Below are 19536 nucleotides of genomic sequence, written 5' to 3' on the forward strand. Positions count from 1 at the left end.
GTCTATACTTCTCGGCCCACTCTTCTTGCTCCTTCTTGATTTGATATATGAAGACCTCTTCTATCAGATCTTGGGCCACTTTTACCACCCTGACATTTTCTATCTCTTCAGGCAAGGGTATCAGGTTTTGCCTGACACGATGTAAATTAACGTGGGTTTCGTTCATCTTTGTTAGTCTTGAAGTCATCTGCATAGGTTGACGAGTCAACAATGGATGGTCAGACTGGAGACTGCACCGCTTTACTTTGCTCAAGCGCGGACGCGATAGAAAACATCCCTACAATATTTTGGGTAGGAACGCTATAGCTTATGGTGAGGGTTAGAGAGAGAAGTCAAAGATAATGTATTCAGTGTTCATTTTTAAAACAAACCAGAAACACTTTTTTCAAAAGAGAACATTTTGTATTCAACCAACAATTAACCAACAAGTCATACAATATCAAACAAACTCTTTTTGACAAGGTTAACAACGTTGTGAAGACAAGTCAGTCTTCCGCTGATTGAGGTCATTTGGCCATTGATTTACACTACGTTTCCTAGATAAAGACAAGAGATATCCATAATGGTCACAAAACTATCGATCTACTTTGTCATCTTTTCTAGAAGAGTCACGATCGAAATAAGTCACTAAATGTTCTAAGGGATACTCAAGAATGCGTTGATGAAGAAAATACACACAATATTGTCCACACACCATGGAATCTGTGCCTTGTAATTTCACATTATTGAATCGTGTCGTCTGGACATTTCTTCTCATAAAGTCAATGATGTCGTATTCCAAAGGTGGTAATCCATACTAATGAAAACACTCCACATAGGCATCGTGGGGAAAGTTGACGGCTACCCAGTGGGTTCCTGGGAGATGACTGCCGTCCGTGTTGATGACATAAGCTTGATGGTCTTTAGGTTTGCGATGAGACAGTTCATATTTAGCGCACACGACAGGATTCCAAGAAGTGTTGTGCGAACTGTTTTTCAAAAGGTAATAAAGTTCCAAGGTATCCATTTTTTTTTTCTTGTTTCACAGGTAATGATAAGTCATCAATTCAATTCTGACTTTTTGCTTGAAAATCTCTGTCAAGTAAACGTCTCTTGGCTTTGCCTCCGTAGTATGTGCCAAGAGAGATTCGATGCGACGGATTTTCAGAGCAGTCAATGGAGGGGAAGAATGATCACGCAAGTCTTTATTCCACTGATGCAATACTGCTTCTTCCGAGATGAGACCCCAAGAGTCATCCAAATATTCGTCCAATTTTTTTTCATGACTCATCATCAGACATTTATCGTGTTGAATTTGACTGCATACGAGAATATGTATGTATTTGAAACTTCTCGCGGCGACATAAAGCAGTCTCAATACAACAGTACTAGCTGGCAATTGACGATAAAAATATTAGAATGGCTGAGTTTGAAATTGTGCTTGTCGAAATGGAAAATCATCAACTCCGCGCATAGACACGGAACCGGGGAGTTAGCGACCAAAAACTAGTACAGTGCTTATAAATGGCGGTACTGAAGCTCCTTATAAGAATTTCACTTATAAGGCTACACTCGTATGGTTGCGGGATTAGGAACAATAATCATCGATCGTATGGTTTCATAGTCGTTTGTTTGGTTACTAAACCAGGTTAATGTCTTCTAGCCACATGACTTTGGAAGGGAACCTCTTGGTAGCTTTGCATCGCGGGCTCGCGCGCACTCGCATAAATCATGAGATCGAGCGTGATTCGAGGGTAGAGTCATGGGGTACAGAAGACTTTTACCCGTATCAGTAACAAAGGTTCAAATTCCCCATAATGATACAACTCGCCCGATCGTATAGGTGGTTTAGAACTAGTGCTAGACTAGAGAAAAGGTATATTACTGATAGGCATTGTGGTATTCTTCATATCTTGCCTTGTCTGGCCCTTTGTTGCATAAGGGAACAAAAGTGCTGCATTCTGCAACTGTTTCGTCTTTTTGGGAATGTATATGTTCATAACATCTCGTATGGTCCATAAGGCCTGACTTTTAACACAAATTGTACACCTTTGCTTACAGAAGTATTCTTTGATTCGTGTTTGTGATATAACGCGCAAAACATCACATTCAATGTTTTCTCTCTATGTCTAAGCTGTGAGAAGAGATTTAATCATATACACTTGAAACATTTTGACTTCTTTAGGTTAAAATTTTCATCCCGATCGCATCTCTCTATTCAATTTCCACGATGATAAATGTTGCTTTTGATGTTATTACTTGCTAAATAGTTAATCTGTGACGATTTACACAATCAAGTTTATTTTATTGGCCTTCTTTGTTTGTTTGTTTACTACTGAATAATAAATAAACAAACTCGTGTGTTTTGGTTACTTGACTGATTTTTACTTTCGTATTGTTCTATCCGCAAATACTTCTATTTTAATCAAAGCCGCAACGGTATGTATTGTTACTACTATATATAATACATAGCTAGATATACATGACCGATAAAAGACGATCAACGACGTTAGTTTAGGTAGGATGTACCGGCAGTTTATAATAGAGACTTTGATGTCTGAAAATGTTTGTATCAGTGTAGATAGGATCACTTGGGCGTGGCAGTGTAAACTTTAACCAGGTTTCATGACGGAAGGACTAAGCTAGGATTAGAGTGCTTTGCTGTTAAGTGTTAAACGCCATTTTTCAGCACACGATAGGCGGCACATGGCGACCAGTATACTTAATATAAATAGTGGAGGAAAGCTCGGGAAAAACCAGCGACCCACAGGATGCTACAGTCAAGCTTTCTCACATACCCGAATCCGAGACTCGAACCCACGTGGACGGAGATGAGATGCCAGAGTGTAGTTATGACGGACACTCAAGATAGTCTGACACCCGTCGTGATACGAACATAACTTTGACTTTGATGTCTGAAAATGGTTTTTGCCAGACAAATGGTTTGAAATTATCTGATTTTACAGTTGAGGTTATATATAAACAAAGAAATAATATATGCATTTTGCAGTTGGCTAAAATAATACATATCTTCAAATCACAAAATAACACGAATCGTAATGAAAAATTTACACGTACGCGCCAGATTATGAATCGTTTCAATTTTTTAATATTTGTTAATTGCCACAAACGAACTAACAAACTGGAGAAAACAACAACAACAACAAGAAAGGCAGCAAAATACAGTCACATAAAAAGAAGACAAAAGGTGAGTACATTACTAGCAACAAACAGTTAAAGCAACAAATTTTACAAAAATCGAACTATACCTTTTACGAAAATTGATTGAGATTGGGTAAGAAAGGGGCACTTTTTAAAAAAATGTTCAGTAAATTCATTGAATGATGTTGGTGCCAATTTCAAAATAATTTGTTGAGAATTTAAAAAGATCTTAAAATAAAAGCCTAAATTTAATATGATGTGATTAATACTTGAAAAATTTATAAATGTGCCATATTTGGCTGTCTCTAGTAATATTAAAGGTCTATACTTGAGTCTGTATCCCATGTAACACTGATATTTGAATAGAAAATGAAATTCATTCTCTGTCGTATTACAAAAACGCCATGTTCAATTTTCAAATTATACCGCGTGGCATCTACGAGATGGTGCTCTGAATTTAGTTCGCTTATCTAGAAATATGATTGGGGGGGGGGATAAAAACAAGTTGGCAAACTCACTGGGACAAAACCACCGCATTTTAAAGGTTTTTAGGGCATAATTTTAACTATCTAATTGTAATGAAAACCGTTTCCAGGGCTAAGTTCAGGTTCTTTAGCGTTCATTTTACACGGGACGGAAGGCACTCAGGCTCTGCCCCCGTACCTGGTTCTTGTTACATGTTCTGCATGTTTTTCTATAAGCTGTAGTATTTTAGGCTTTGTAGATTGATCTGGGTCCTGGACAGAACTGCTCGTAACTAAGAAGCTGCCTTTGTACTGCAAGGTTAGAGGAGGAAGATACGATTCTCATGAACTGTTTATTGTATACATACGCAGGTTGTCGAGTCTCCGCTCGCCTTTTAACAATTTTTTTCTTCTTGTTATTGATTGGTTGGTTTAGTAGCACTTTTATCACATTAAAAGTCGGCGAAATGCCCTTGCCAAGGATATATCGGAAGCAGCCGACTTTTGATATCGGAAACAGCCGACTCGGAAACAGCCGACCTTTGGAATACGAGTATGACGTTTTACCAACTGATCTGCAATTTAATTTGTTTGTATTATGTGTGAGTGAGCATGTACATCTTTAGGGGTTCTACGGTAATGTATGTAATTATGATAGACACGAAAACTTCTTACTGTGGCACTTAACCTTCATTTGTGGCTATGGCTATTAATCTAGAAGTATGGGTTTGGTATGTGACGTGTAGCCTAGAGATAATACATTTCTGGGTAAACATTCAAAAAATACCTTTATAATTTCAAAACTTGGACACACAAAATATGAAACCGCAAATTGTGAACAAATTGGCTTGGATAAGGGACTGTGACTGTAGCTGTATGCCAAACAATCCTGTTAGGTAACAAGAATTACACGTGGGATTTTATACATAGTTTCTAGATGTCTGTCAACGTTTTCGGCTTTAATATGGAGTTAAAATTTCCACCTGTTAATAATTTCACGAATTGTCAGAGAAATTACAATCTCAGTACAGTTGCATTTTGTGCGATAAGTATGTAACAAAAAGAGAACTCTTCATTGAACAGATTCGTTATGTTGCTGATACTATGCTAAATGAAATTAGGGTATATATATATATATATATATATATATATATATATATATATATATATTGTTTTTCTGTTCACTCTATTCTAAGCAAAAGCTTAATGTCGAAATGAATGTAAACATATCTATCATATCTATCATATGTACCATATTCAATGCTGCATTTAAAAAAAACATGCTATCAAAGTGCCTTTTTGCTGGAGAAACTTAAATTTTCTCGGCTGTTTCGACAATTTTGTTAAAGGTTTGGTTAATATTTTTTTTTATTGTTAAACCATATCGCTGTTTCACATCTAATATTTGACCAGTCTGCTAATGTCTGTGTTTTGCTGACCAATTAAACAAACTCAGCAAGTCCAAAAGTGATGAACGTTGTTAATACACGTGATTTTCATTCATATGCAAATTTGATAAAACAGAGGGTTTCGACTATTTCTCGTCCTTAGAGGGTTTGTAACATTTACACAATATTCGAATTCAAGGCAAGTTATGGAACATAAGGACCGATCTGCGACAAAACAGGTGCTATCCAACAAACTGTATAATAGCAATAAAAAGCATCATCACCGCCTAATCATTATACCTACACGACATTATACATTAATACTTGGGCATATCCAATCGAACGCTGAACAGGTGACAATATATAGAAATATGTATGATACTGACATGAAAAATTTCAATTACTGTTATAACGTGTACAATAATAATAATAATAATAATAATAATAATAATATTATTATTATTATTATTATTATTATTATTATTATTTTTATGTATGGTCAATAAAAGCACATTCAGATTTTAATGTTATTGTCTATTATTTGTGTCGTTATATATATATATATATATATATATATATATATATATATATATATATATATATATATATATATATATATATATATATATATATATATATAGAGAGAGAGAGAGAGAGAGAGAGAGAGAGAGAGAGAGAGATTCTTCTTTCGTTTTACATGATAGTTATATACTTTAATGTGCCGTACAATTGGATCTTCGTGGAAGTAACATAAATATTTTTTCTTATTTGGTGTTCAATCGGATATTTGAAAAATACATGTATTCGTATTATCTTATAAGGTAATGTAGGTATAATAGTTAAAATTACAAAAATTACTTTCTAGGCAGTTATGACGCTTTATATTGCGTTAAACAGTCAATAATAATGGCACCCGTTATCGCAGACTAATCGGCGTGTTCCAGTATGAATTTTTCCGAAACAAGGTTTGAAACACTAGTTCTTTTATCAATATTTTACGACCTTCATTAAAAAACGGCGCGAAAAGGGTCCAGCCCCTCTTTTTGATCACAAAAATATACAAATGGATGAAGAAAAAAAAACCACAACAATTTACATTTACAACCGTCAGCAAAGTGGTTAAGATTTTAGCTAGTCCGATAAATCAAGTATTTTGATACTAATGGACGATATGTCAGTCTGATGTCAACTGGTCATTAAAATGTGCAAACCTGCATACACTTTAGACACATACCGACAATTGGTAACAGCCATATCCCATTTCTACTGTGAAATTCAAAATTGCCACACGAGAGAGGGTTGTGCTATCAATCAATATCATCACGGGTAAGGGGCTAATTTTTCTTCACCACCCCAGTTTCAAGTGAGTGTTTTGGGACCCCATTTCAGGTGCGAGAGGTTATCACGTGATTGGTGACTTCCGAGTCACCAATTCCCAGGACTACTGTCAAAATTGTCAAGAGCTATTATTTTATAAAAGTTAATTGTTCTTATGTATATTTGATTTAATTTAAATTTGATTTTATTTAATTGTTTGTTTGTTAGTTTTAATTTTTTTTTATATTCCATTACATGTTATAGTGATGTAATTTAGTTTCCTGGAATCTGACATTTTCCAGAAACTAGTTTGACCTGACTGTTTTTTTTTTTGTTTTTTTTTGTAAACACCTAATATTAGAACTTTGTATCTTAATGCTGACCTAGTTCCTGGTCTCGACACAGAATCAGTAAACAACTTTTTTGTAAAACAAAAAAAAATATTGTGGGATTTATAGGGTGAAATCGAGGCTGTACTAGGACTACGTGACCTTAAACATGTAAATAGTTTCTAGAAAGTGATCACGTGACCCTCATACGGGAATCAGTTTTGCTCCTTAAATTGGTGTATAACCTTTTTATATACAGAATTTAGTCAGTCTGGCTTCTGAACAATAGAACATAAGGTGTTTTTTGTTGTTGTGACCAGTTGAAGTTTAATTTTAATTTTTCTTCAAATTATTTGGATTCTAAGAGATTGGTTATTTTCCCTGGGAATATTTAAGTGCTCATATAGAATTCTTGGACAAAGACATTTACTGAAATTTTATTCGGAATTCAAAACTGGAATATTATATTTTGTAATTCAACAAAGAACTGTAGACACATCAGTACTATACTGGTTGCAGTATACGTCATCGCCTTCCATTTTGGATTTTCGTCGTGACTCAAAACTCAAATTCATTAGAACATTTTATCGCTAGGATTTTTCATTCTTGGGTTATTCTTGGATTAATTTTGGATTTGATTCTTAGAACCGTACGTTCTATTTTTCATTTTTACCTTGTTTTTCTAGGTAAATAAATTATTTATTAAAATTTGCAAAGCTTATTGTCTTCATCTTTTTCTTGTTACTGTTTATGACAGCCTAAACACGCAACAGTATGAGTCTAATTTCGAAAGGCCAGGTTTTTGTTATATTTGACTGTATTTTATAGATACTACAATAAGAAACATGGGACTCCAATTTCAGAGATATCTGTCACAGAACCCACTTTGACGTTAAAACCTGTGTGTGTGTGTGTGTGCTACTGTATGTAATTTAATGTATACGCCTCGGTCACTGTATGAGAAATGTATACGTGTCGCTACACTATTTATGATGAGCCGTGTACTAGGGGTTTCACGGATGAGATATATGGGCTTCATCTAGTTACCTCACCCGGTGGCAAAAGACAAAGACATGGAAACAGTAAAAGACAGTGATAAATAAGGCTAAAAATTTATAAAACTTAGGCAGTATTTTTCAAATCTTTTGCTCAATTTGAGCAGAATATCCCAATCCATGATATGTCTCTGTATTTCTCCTACCCAGACTTTGTTTCGAATGTCACGTGAGTGATCTTTTTTATGTATGCAAAAGGACTTATTTGTAAACAAGTTTGCGATGTTGAAAACTTTTTGAGTCCTTAATGAAATAATGTTTAATAGTCTGTAGAATAAAGTTCATTATAGCTTATGCTTGAATTTGCTTTAGCATGTGTGTATATATTCTAAATAATAATGTTTTAAAAAAATCTAGTTGTCTTGATTTTATCATGCGAAAGAGTTGTATTCCGGAACACGAAGGATAAGATCATTTTAATTCTTCTCAATCCATTACAGAGTACGCCTATCAATGGCTTGCTTGACTTCAAATAAAGTCGGCCGTCTACCATCCAACCTTTGTTCTGAGATGTAGTAAAAAGAACCAGTTCAAGATCTGCAGATTTGCAAGATATGAGTTGGGAAAACAAGTTTTCTTCTGTCCTTAGAGAAACGGATGCAAATTTGTCTCGTGTAAAGGTGAGTTACAGTTGGTACCAACGGCAATAACTCTGTAAGAATGTCACAGGGATGACATGTATGATCATGTAATTGTTCACGAGCTCTTCTTAATAAATTGATTTGTCCTTGATACCTATCCCATATTTTTTTTTTTATTATGTAAAAGTTCAAACAAAAAAGCAATGTGAAAACTACTAATACATTTGATTGTAAACATTTTTAAAATTATTTGTTAAAGTTCAAATCTATTTTTATTGCTTAAATGTGGTTGGTCAGTTATTTGGAGGTGCAGGGTCCAAGTGTATCGCGTAACAAAAAGCTTATCACCTCAACATAATTTCTTACATCTCAGGCTGAGAATGGTGAGTGGAAACGGGGATTTAAACAATACTCTGTCAAGAGAGTTTAGGAGTAGATAGCAGATTTTCAGCATTTCTATGGAGAGCTTGAGGTTATCATAATACATATATTTAGACGGACAGAATAAGAATTAACTACTTATGTCTGATCATTTTCATCAGATCTTTCTTTTGTTCTAAATTCTGTTAACCCATGACTGGATCACATGGTAGTAATACTATTAGTCAGTGCTCAAAGAAGAAGAAAATGTAGACCCAGGCCTAGAGCTGGTGACTTTAAATAAACCATAAATCCTGACTCAAATTCTTCAAGCCCAGGCTCTCATTCCCCTATACCCAGAATCACACCTTTTTAAAAAATATTATTTGTCACACAATGCTGCATTTGCTCACTTCAGATGTGAAAAGATAAAAACAAAATCATATTAAATAGACTTGTATTTGGATCTCAAACAAATTCACTTAAAGCAATGTTTTCATCCAGGTCTGAGGCCAACTATTGTCTAATTGCTCTATCAAACATTGAATCAGGAGCATTTATGTTCATTAGCATGTATAGATTTATACAGTTTCATTTTACACTTTTGAAGTGTTTCATTACACTAGCTTAATTATTATTCAAAAAACTTTAACTTGAAACCTCTTAAACAACACAACAGCAATTAAATAAGACCTAAAAAAAGTATAAAATATTTACTTAAGTGTTTTTGCCAAAATCTTTTTTAATCTGTCTTTCCTTTTTATCTCAACTCAAAAGGACAGACATTTTTTAATCAAAGACTCTAAACAGCCTCATATGATACTAGTGTTAGGACTGGTCGGCCTGGTGTCAGGATAATGTGACTGGGTGGGACATCATGCTACATGTCTGCAGTATGATGCCCCAGTGCTAGACATCACTATAAACTGCCACACTGCAGACATCGTAGCGATATGAGTGAAACATTGTTAAAGCTACATTAAAAATCCAGATCACAACAACATCACTTAAAAACCATCCCACATCTGGCCTAAACTCATCAGATTACAACAGTAATCAGTTGAGAGCATGTCATGTATACACGCTAGCCTTAATTCCATTTCATGGCCATGCATCACTGCACCAGTTGGAAGAATTGCTAGAAGTTCCAGTACCCATTAGACTGGTTTTTACTGATTTCTGTACTGCACATAAGTATCCAAAACAGTAATTTAGAATCACATATATGTTAAAGCCATTTGAGCACTCTAGCAACCCATGCAATTTTCCTCATTCATAGGTCACATGCTTCTCTTTGTGCACAAAGTTTGATAGAAGTATGATTAGTAGATGAACTTAATATGTTAAGGGGCATACATGGCGATAAATATTAATAATTTACTAGTCTTTCAAATAAATTTTGACATTTCATCAGCATGACCAAAGTTTTTTATGCAAATTAGACTTTTTTCGACATGCCCAATGGGAACCTCACTTAGTATACATGTACAGGCGGTGTCCAGTCTGAAATTAGAGGGGCCCTGGGCATTGGGCTATTAGATTTGTTTGAGCACTGTTAAAAGTCAGAGATCTAATTTCTATATCATAACAAATCAGATATCTAATTTCTCCATAATGACAAATTCAGATTTGATCATTGTGTACCACGCTAATGCATCAAACAACAAGAATAAGGCATATCAAGGTTTACCAAGGAAAAACATCACAGTTGGTGACTTTGTATACTGTAATGTCATCTGTCAACACTACATGTTAGCTACTTATATCCTTCTATTTTTACTATTTTCAAACTTAGCAACATTGTTCTCTGTATCAACATGTTTAACTCATGGACCTCATGAGTTAAAAGTTCATATATATATATATAATCATTCAATATCGTTATTCAGTTTCAGTTAATACTAAACCAAAATAATAAACGACTGAACATACTGTCCAGTAAATTTTGACTGAATGATATATTAATTAAAATACCCAATTTTCAAATGTTTTGCAAATCGAAGCAAATTAATTGCCAATTAAATACAACCCCTACTAAATGAATGATCATATCAACATAGGGTTTTCGCTAAAAGACTTCTTATGATGTCTAGTTGGTCCTGAATGAAAATAGTGCCAATCTGAAATTCGTTACGGCCACCATGGCAGCCATATTGAAAATCTTGATATCGCTATTCTGCCAGAATGGATGGTTGTATCTTTATTAGGTTTTCACTGAAATACTTCTTATGATGTCTAGTTGATGCTAAATAAAAATGATGCCAATCAGATATAAAATGTGGCCACAATGGCAGCTGTGTTAAAAAACTTATTATTACAACTTGACTTTCAAAGAAAGTTGTATTAATGTGTGGTTTTCACCAGGAGACTTTTATGATGTCCAGTTAGTCGTAAATGAAAATGGTGCTGATCTGAGGTCCTGATCACCACAACAGCCATCATGAAAATCTTGTTACTGCTACTCTTGAATGGATCATCATGTGTTAAAAATATTGTTATCTGTATTCATCTCCAAGCATGAGGTTTTCAGCAGTAGATGTCTAATGAAACCTAGATGGTCTGAATGAAAATGGTGCCAGTTATACGTCTTAAAAGTCTTTTTGTCAGTATTGATTGGTATGACATGGGATTTTCACCAAAGGACCTCTAATGATGTCCACTCCGTCCTAAATGAAGATGGTGCCAAACTGACATCCAATGTATTTTCTGCAGAAGCTAATTTTAAAATCTTGTTATTGCTAAAGAATATCAGAAATGGTTTCAACTCGGCAGTTAATAGGAAGAAATGGTCTTAGGCCCCCCCACCCAAAAAAATTGTGTTTCCAGTTGGCAAACTGTCCTTGTTGTTCATTGCTGACCCTAGCACTTTCCCACCCCTCATCCCCAGTAAGAAAAACAAAACAAAAAATAAGAAAGAAAAAAAAAGAGAAAAAACATCCCTAAATTGATTTGTGCATCTAATTGACTAATTGAGTTGGTTTAGCCCAGTAGCTGAAGTGCTTATTACATTATATAAACTAATCAATATAATATATAGTGTTTACATTAAAAAGAAATTTTAAAAAAATCCTGAAATTGATTTATGCATCTACTAAAGCCCATTATTGAAGTGCTTACTACGTATAAATACTAACCATTATAATATATGTAATTTTAACCCCCCCCCAAAAAAAACTAACAAAACAAACCTACTTACCTGCCCTAATTTTGAAACCAGTATAGTTGGAAACATTTTTTTGCCTTATTCTGAATTCCTGGAAATTCATTTTGCCCAGTAGATACTCAGTCCCCACAAGTGGCTCTTGCTTTTAATGACTTATGTGCCAGTACACATGCATTGTAATGTAAATCAACTGAAAACAATACTTCTTTTGTATGTTTACATGTTACATGTACGTACAATTGGGTGCACTTTTTCGGATGATTAACTACCATATTTCATGTTGTTTTTCATACACAAAAAAATAATTATAAATTTCAGTGTACGAAAAGTGATATGTAAAATAAATAATTATCATTTGGTGGTACTGACCGTGTACGAAAAATAAAGGGATCATACCTGAACAAGTTCTACAGAACACTCGACAACCTAACGGTACAAACGTACAAAGTAAACGTATATTTTCTGTCTTATTCTGCTCTCAACTCAAGAATCTAATTACAATAAAAATAAAAGTACTCAAATATTTTTGTTGTTATTAGTGAGAGAGAGAGGATTATGTCTCAGGTGCAAGCTTGTCTGCATTTAGAGCATTATGTAGCTGTTTTATTGTGTAATGTTGGCAAAATGATTAAGATGGTCTGAACATGTATTAGTTATGGGTATTATTTATTGGTAAATTATATGCGAAGATCTGAGACCACATTGTCAAGAAATTAAGTGCAACTTGTTTTTTTTACATTAATAATAATCTCATTATCAAATTGCAGTAAAAACTAAAGAACTTAAAATCACATTTTCGTTAATGTGCTTGAGCGTGTGTGTGTGTGAGAGAGAGAGAGAGAGAGAGAGAGGAGAGAGAAATATGATACAAAATTTTGTCAGTGTAGAAGACCGTATTTATTCAGGGTGGTTTTTATTTGTAGTGTTTGCAAAGAGAAAAAAAACAGACTGCTACCTGACGATTGCGATAATCCTCATGTATTATGACCCTACTATATTCCATTATCAATAAACACCGCTAAATCAACAATTCATTCTTGTTTTAATTAATTTGTACATTGTCACAACAACCACATGGCTATGCAGTGTTATTTACACGGTAATTAAACATGCTTAGTGCTTTGAGTTATTCCAGTTCAAACCAGATTGAGTGCAAGAATCAACAGAAGTAGTCAAATCAGCAAGGTAGGGAAATGAGGCTCTCTTTAGGAAAATGAAAATCTGTCAGGAGAGTTAGTATAGGAAGCAGTCTGACACTAAAGCTAGTATTTACTAAGCGTTTTGAACAGAATCTTGTGACATATTTTCAGCTTCATTTGCATGATTAAACTTGATGTTGTTGTTGTTGTTGTTGTTGTGGGGTTTAATGCCATTTTTCAGCACTTGATTGGCTATACATGGCGGCCAGTATTAATGGTGGAGGAAGAACCTGGGAAAACCCAGGAAAGAACCACCGACCCACGAGAAGCTACTGGCAAGCTTTCTCACATACCCACATTGGCTGAATCTTAGACTCGAACCGCCGCAGACAGAGGTGAGATGGCAGTGATCCGTAACGAAGAGCGCTTTAGACCACTCGGCCACTCGGGGCCCCTGATTAAACTTGAAGGAATATATATATATATATATATATATATATATATATATATATATATATATATATATATATATATATATATATATATATATATATATAGTGTTTCCCTTTATGCACATTTGTGCATCAGGGACACACGCTGGAGAAAATTGACGCACACATTTTGTTGCCGTGCGTTTTTTTGACGCAAGGGATTCGCATAATGAGATCAGGATTTATTTAATATCCAATGCGTTGTACGAAGGGTGGCATCGTGTATACTTCAAGCATAGGCATTGACTGGTTCCCCACTTTGTTTACTTCCTGTGTTGGGCTCCTCTATTCCTGTAGCGGAGTGGAGCGCAGGGAACATACGAAATAAGGAACCAGACTAGCATAGGCAATGTTATGACGAAGTAGCTTCCCCTAATCTAGCGAGCTCTCACACGATTTCCATTGAGCTCAGCAAGATGTCATCTTGATGTTTAACCTCAATACTTGTTGCACTAGAAAGTGATCTCCAGATTAAAATGTTGTGCACTAAAAATCATTAGCGAAGAAAGTGAAGGAAGCAGAACACAAAAGTAATGGTGGATCTAACTTTAATGAAAAATGGAGAAAATAATTCCCTTGACTGGAATACGACACATCCATTAGGATTACCGGTGTGATTTCTGATAGCCTGATTGCGAAGACGGCAAAAGTGAATAATCCTTTCGTGACAAGAGTTTAAGAATTTTAACAAATCTGCCCTCGGTTGCCACAAGATATCTGGAGAACACACTATAACCCAAGACATTCTTTCACAACAAAGAAATCAGTAAACTTGCTGAGACAGTTGCATTTATTTGGATTACACAGTCAGGGGGTCATTGCAGATTTTGTTGGTTTTTAACTTTGCTGCAATAAAAGAAAGACCTTAAAGTTCAAGTGTAACTTTTTAGAAACAAGATGAATCATTAGCCTCCTTGATTTTTGGATAAATTTGTTCTAGGACGAAGTACAATGAAACTGATGATAGTACACATTTTATGATGGGCAATAAAGTGACTGCCATTCAGTTAAAAATATTTATTAGGCTTTTTGTATTGGCTTGTATGTAATATTACGGTCTATAATATTGCTTCAAAAATATTATAAGGAGACTGTTAAAAGTATGAATTTAAAAGAAAAATGAACTAATAAAATTATTCTTTGAATGGACAATGCATTTGTTTGTTAATTGTGCTTGTTGGTTTATTTGTATATTTAGAGAGAGAGAGAGAGAGAGTATGTTGTGCAAGTTGCAATATCCTATTTCAAGCTGAAAAAATATGAGTCAGATGAAAATTTGTCAGTATGATTTTGACCCCCACATTTTTTATTTGACCCCCAGTTCTGACACCAAGGGGTTTTTTACCCTCAGTTTTACACCCCTGGGGGATACACTGATATATATATTCAATATGATTTTGGGGGGGTCATGTGACTCTCTTGACTTATGCTATGGGCGCCCATGCTTATGCATCAGTCTTTGTATTTTCTCACCAACAATTAATTATTTTTTTGTAAAAACAAAATGGCAATATGCTATTTTAGATCTTTTTTGCAAACGTAAATTTTCTTAGAAATTTTATGTCAGTTAATTTAATGGATTTTTTTGAAAAATAAAAAGTGATACATGTGTGTATGAAAAATTATGATACACTTAAGTAATTATTATTTTGATAACTAGATTGTGTATGAAAAATTAAAGGGTACAAAAAAATACATGAAATATGGGTACTTCAAAAGAGGAAATTCTCAGAGCAGTTACATTCAGCGCATACTTAGAGTTCCCAATCAGGAATGTAGCATACAATTTTCAACTGCAATATTTGATTACCCACTTCTGTACATGATGTGAAGCCCTATCTTCCTTGTTAACTGTATGATTTACTCACTTTTGTGCATGATATAAAACCCTGTCTTCCTTGTTAACTGTATGATTTACTCACTTTTGTGCATGATATAAAACCCTGTCTTCCTTGTTAATGGTATGATTTACTCACTTTTGTACACGATGTTGAACCCTGTGTTCCATGTTAGCTGTGTGATTTACCCATGTTTGTACATGATGTTGAACCCTGTGTTCCTTCTTAACTGTAATTTACCCACTTTTGTATGTGATGTTGAACCCAGTCTTTCTTATTAACTGTATTCCATCAAGACCAGTTCAGGGAAATCATCATATTTGGTATGATGTTTTACTAGGTTGAGGAGATGACATTGATGGTATTAGGTCCCAGAATCTGCCATCAGTGAGAGGAGAGGGTGAAGGGTGAAATGCCACATTTTCATAAATGTTAGTTACTATTGTTACTTAAACATATCTACACCAATACCTGGGGCTGTTTTTGAATTGTAATTTGGTCACATTCTCAATGCCATTACTTTCCATTTTTTGAAAGATGTTTGTAAAGAAAAGAAAAACACCAAATAGAAATTTAAAAAATTCCAGTGTAATTTACCTAGAAAATTACCATTGTGATTATATCAAGGGATTTAAAGAATTGAAGGCTGTTGAAATATTGAAATGTTTAAAATCTTATCCCTGTTAATTTTTGTGGTTAACAATATGTAACGAAGATGTAAATTTTACCATCTTGACCTTTTAAAAATTCCCATTTTTTTTCTTCAGTTTTAGGTCCAGTTTTGAAAATTGTGGAAAAATCCCTGGAATGAATGCATGGGAGAAGTTAGCTGAAGTAGTTTACAGTCGGTGATAATACACAGATGCAGATATTTTGTTATGCCAATGCTTTTTTTCTTCTATCTGATAAAATGCATCTGTATTTTTTAGATTTTCTTCTTTTTTTAAAAAGCATTTTTGGATATTTAGGTTACATATATGTCTGGAAGAATTTAATAAATGAATGCTATGTCTGTCTTGCAGCAGAAGTATCATCCTGCATCATCAGGGGTCTCAAGAGGATGTAAGTACACACAGTTTGACATTTCAGCATTTGTGCTTGCTTAGGGTCTTGTTATCTGTTGTTCCAGTGAACTTAATTAGTTTGCATTAGCAAGCAAAATGTTTTCAGTAATGATTGTTATCGCCTTAAAAGTGAAAAATTAAAGTCATTTGAAATATAAAAGTTCATATATTTCTATTCATTATAGTCCTAAGTTATGTTATATTCAAAGTCAGAATTCATTAGACTTGGAATTTTATGAACGATATCCTTTGTTTCTTCACTTAATATATTTTCACTGCCATATACAAATTAGTCATTTAATTATAAATCTTTGGTACTAATTATCACAAGTTAATTGAGTACCTTCTGTGACTGCCTGTTCCTTAATAAACTATTGACTCTATTCATCACAGAAGATAACTTTTCACAGTCTAAAGTAGCTGAATTTCTTTTAAGTTAGTTTCCAATGACAAATTTGTCAAGAGTCAAGACTGTTTTCAAATAATCATGACAGAATGACTAATATAATATATATTCCTTTCTGTTAAGAACAGTATATCAGTGTTTGTATCCTGGATTAACTTCTTCACTGTATTAATGTCATAGAGCTAAAGTATTTTTCAGAAGTGTTTTATTTTCTAGCTTTATACGTCTTAGTAGGAAAGACCAGAATGTGGTTTCAGAGAAATGGGAACAAATCCTAATGAGAGGCCTAGATATTTTCCAAAAATTAACAAGAACAGCAACAATCATTATTACAGTAACTGCTTCTACTACTACTTATACTACTGCTTCTATAAAAACAACAATAATAGACTTGCAATAGTGTCCTAGCAATTGCACACCATCTTTCTCCCACACACTGACCCCTATTGCCATCTTCTGACCCATGGGTAACCAAGTAGATCAAAATAAAAATTTAGCAATATGGTTGATTTACCATATGATCAAGTGAGTTCCTGGACCCATGCAAATAAAATCTTCTGTATAGTGTTGAAACCTGACTTATGCTTCTTACAGTATTTCTTTGGAGAAATTCAGTTTGAATCACAAATCTCAGATCATCATAACCAGGCCATCATTGGGCTAGCTGGGTGCTGTGTAACTTTTCATTATTTTGAAGGCAAAGTATACTTCATTAAAGTGTTTCAATTCAGTTAAATGTTTATTTCTGCCATATGAAATTTAAATTTTTTCAGTCATTGTCTCTTCTGTCATCTCTATTGTAGTGGAAATTAAATATTAAAAATCGTGGGGAAATGCATGTCTGTAAGGACAATGTATCATTTCAGTTGAATGCTAATACAGTAGAATCCATCCTGAAAGTCCACCCCTTCTGCCAAATATTTATGGCCTATCATGACAGGTCATAACACTTAAATCAATGAATCTGTGCATGGAGAATCTGGTCTCTCAAGAGAGGTAGTCTATCATAACATTGGTCTCTCAAGACAGGTTTTCTTTGACACAGAGGTCATTTTGTGTAGGTTTAAGAGAAACCCTATTTATCATGATGAATAAATAAATAAACCGTGTAGTCAGTTATTTGTTTACCATTGCACTGTAGATTTTGTTTTCACATATAGTTTCCAGTTCAATGCGGAAGGCCTCATCCTTACTGGACCTTTCCCAGTCTTCTACTTTTGGTGCTGGCAGGTATAGCTACTTGTGTCAGAATGGTTTAAACCAGCCAACACAAGGGCTGCTTGCATACCCATTACTCCATGGTGCTACATACAATGGTCACCTGACCAATCTACCCCCAACATCGCTTGCACAGAGCAGCTACCCCCTCAGTGACAACAGCAACTTACCCGAGAGAATCGAGCAACAAGGCAGAGTAAGTATACTTGATTTTTGGAAAATTTCCAGATTTTGAATTACTGGTAATGCAGACATATTTTGTGTTTTTGTTTACAGTAGACTATCATTTTTAAAATAGCAGAACTTAACCATGTCAGTCTTGTATGCACAGTGGATTAACATAAGGCATTTTCTTCAGTACATTGAATAAATTTACATGATGCTAAATGTAAGCATGTTTTTTTATCATTATAAACTGGACTATTTTGCAGTGTTGTAAATTTGTCCAGTTTTTGGAAAATGTGTTTAAACACATAAAAAGTATGTTTCTTGTTGATTTTTAATCAAACTACTCACCCAGAACTGTTAGAATCCAATCCAATCATTTTTTGAATAAATGCAGAGCACTTTAGGCCTTTGTTTGTAAGACTGACAGTTTAAAAATGTTACTCTCAGCAGGTGCTCAAATTAGTTTCAGTAATACAGCTCTTCCATATTATAACACAGATACATATAAATATATAATTGCATTAGTAATTAAATACTGCTCCTTCAGTAACTCATGAGCAGCAGGGTCCATAAACAGTGTATTTGCAGCATAGGGAAGGGAGAGAGTGCTAATGTTTGCACAATTGATTTATGTTCATAAGGCATCAACACCCATACTGGACAGAGGCATTTAGTACTTCTGATATATAATTCATTTTTTTTTTCTATAGAGATAAGCATATCTTGTGGTCAAACTGCATATCTTGTGGTCAAACTGTATCCGATATAGATCTGACAATGCCATGTTACAGTTGTTATGAGTTCTGTCCAGGATTTGCTCAGCAGGGAAGTTTGGAGAAAAGTACCATCCAGTCTCTAGATAGTGCAAAGATGAGCACTAATGACATTTGTGTTACCTTCAAACTCCATAATAAACTACTGAAAGCAGTAGTGACTGCATCAAATTATGCATATGTTTTGTTATTTAATGGATTTTAAAGACAGAAACTTGATGACTGTTTTTATTTAATATCAGTGTGGTTGTGGTTATGTTAGTGTTTGCAATGTGTATGTGTATGACATTGATATTTGACAATACAAAAGTCTACCAACTATACCTTTATTTGTAAATGTATTAAATACTTTGAAGAAACAGTCAAGTTAATTTGTTTCTTCATATTTGAATTTCCTAGTCATTTTCTTTAGACTTTATGAAAAGATAGCTTATTCTCAGCTGGATGACATGTCATTTTTGAGTCTCAGATAAACCCCAACACTGTCATGGAATATGGCAGGTATGAAATCAATAAAATATTGACAGACATTTCATGTAAATGAAGCTGACATGCAGTACACACAAATTTATATTGTAGAGTTTCTTTCTTTTTAAGGTCTGAGAACATGTATCCTTTGAAAACACAGATTCAGAAACTAA

The 19536-nt window shown here is 34.3% G+C and overlaps 1 protein-coding gene across 1 annotated transcript in view; it reads left to right on the top strand.

Moving 5' to 3' along the window:
* The first annotated feature begins 8141 nt into the window (after positions 1 to 8141).
* LOC149807270 (uncharacterized) overlaps positions 8142 to 19536 on the top strand; it is a 55995-nt gene continuing 44600 nt past the window's right edge. Inside the window, exons 1-3 of the mRNA XM_089964275.1 lie at positions 8142 to 8314; positions 16289 to 16328; positions 17897 to 18150. Of these exons, the coding sequence (XP_089820401.1) occupies positions 8249 to 8314; positions 16289 to 16328; positions 17897 to 18150 (360 nt within the window). The 5' untranslated portion in view covers positions 8142 to 8248. The remainder of the gene's footprint in view (positions 8315 to 16288; positions 16329 to 17896; positions 18151 to 19536) is intronic.

Source organism: Sinohyriopsis cumingii, chromosome 1, assembly GCF_028554795.1.
Source record: "Sinohyriopsis cumingii isolate HCF-2022 chromosome 1, ASM2855479v2, whole genome shotgun sequence".
Taxonomy (NCBI): domain Eukaryota; kingdom Metazoa; phylum Mollusca; class Bivalvia; order Unionida; family Unionidae; genus Sinohyriopsis; species Sinohyriopsis cumingii.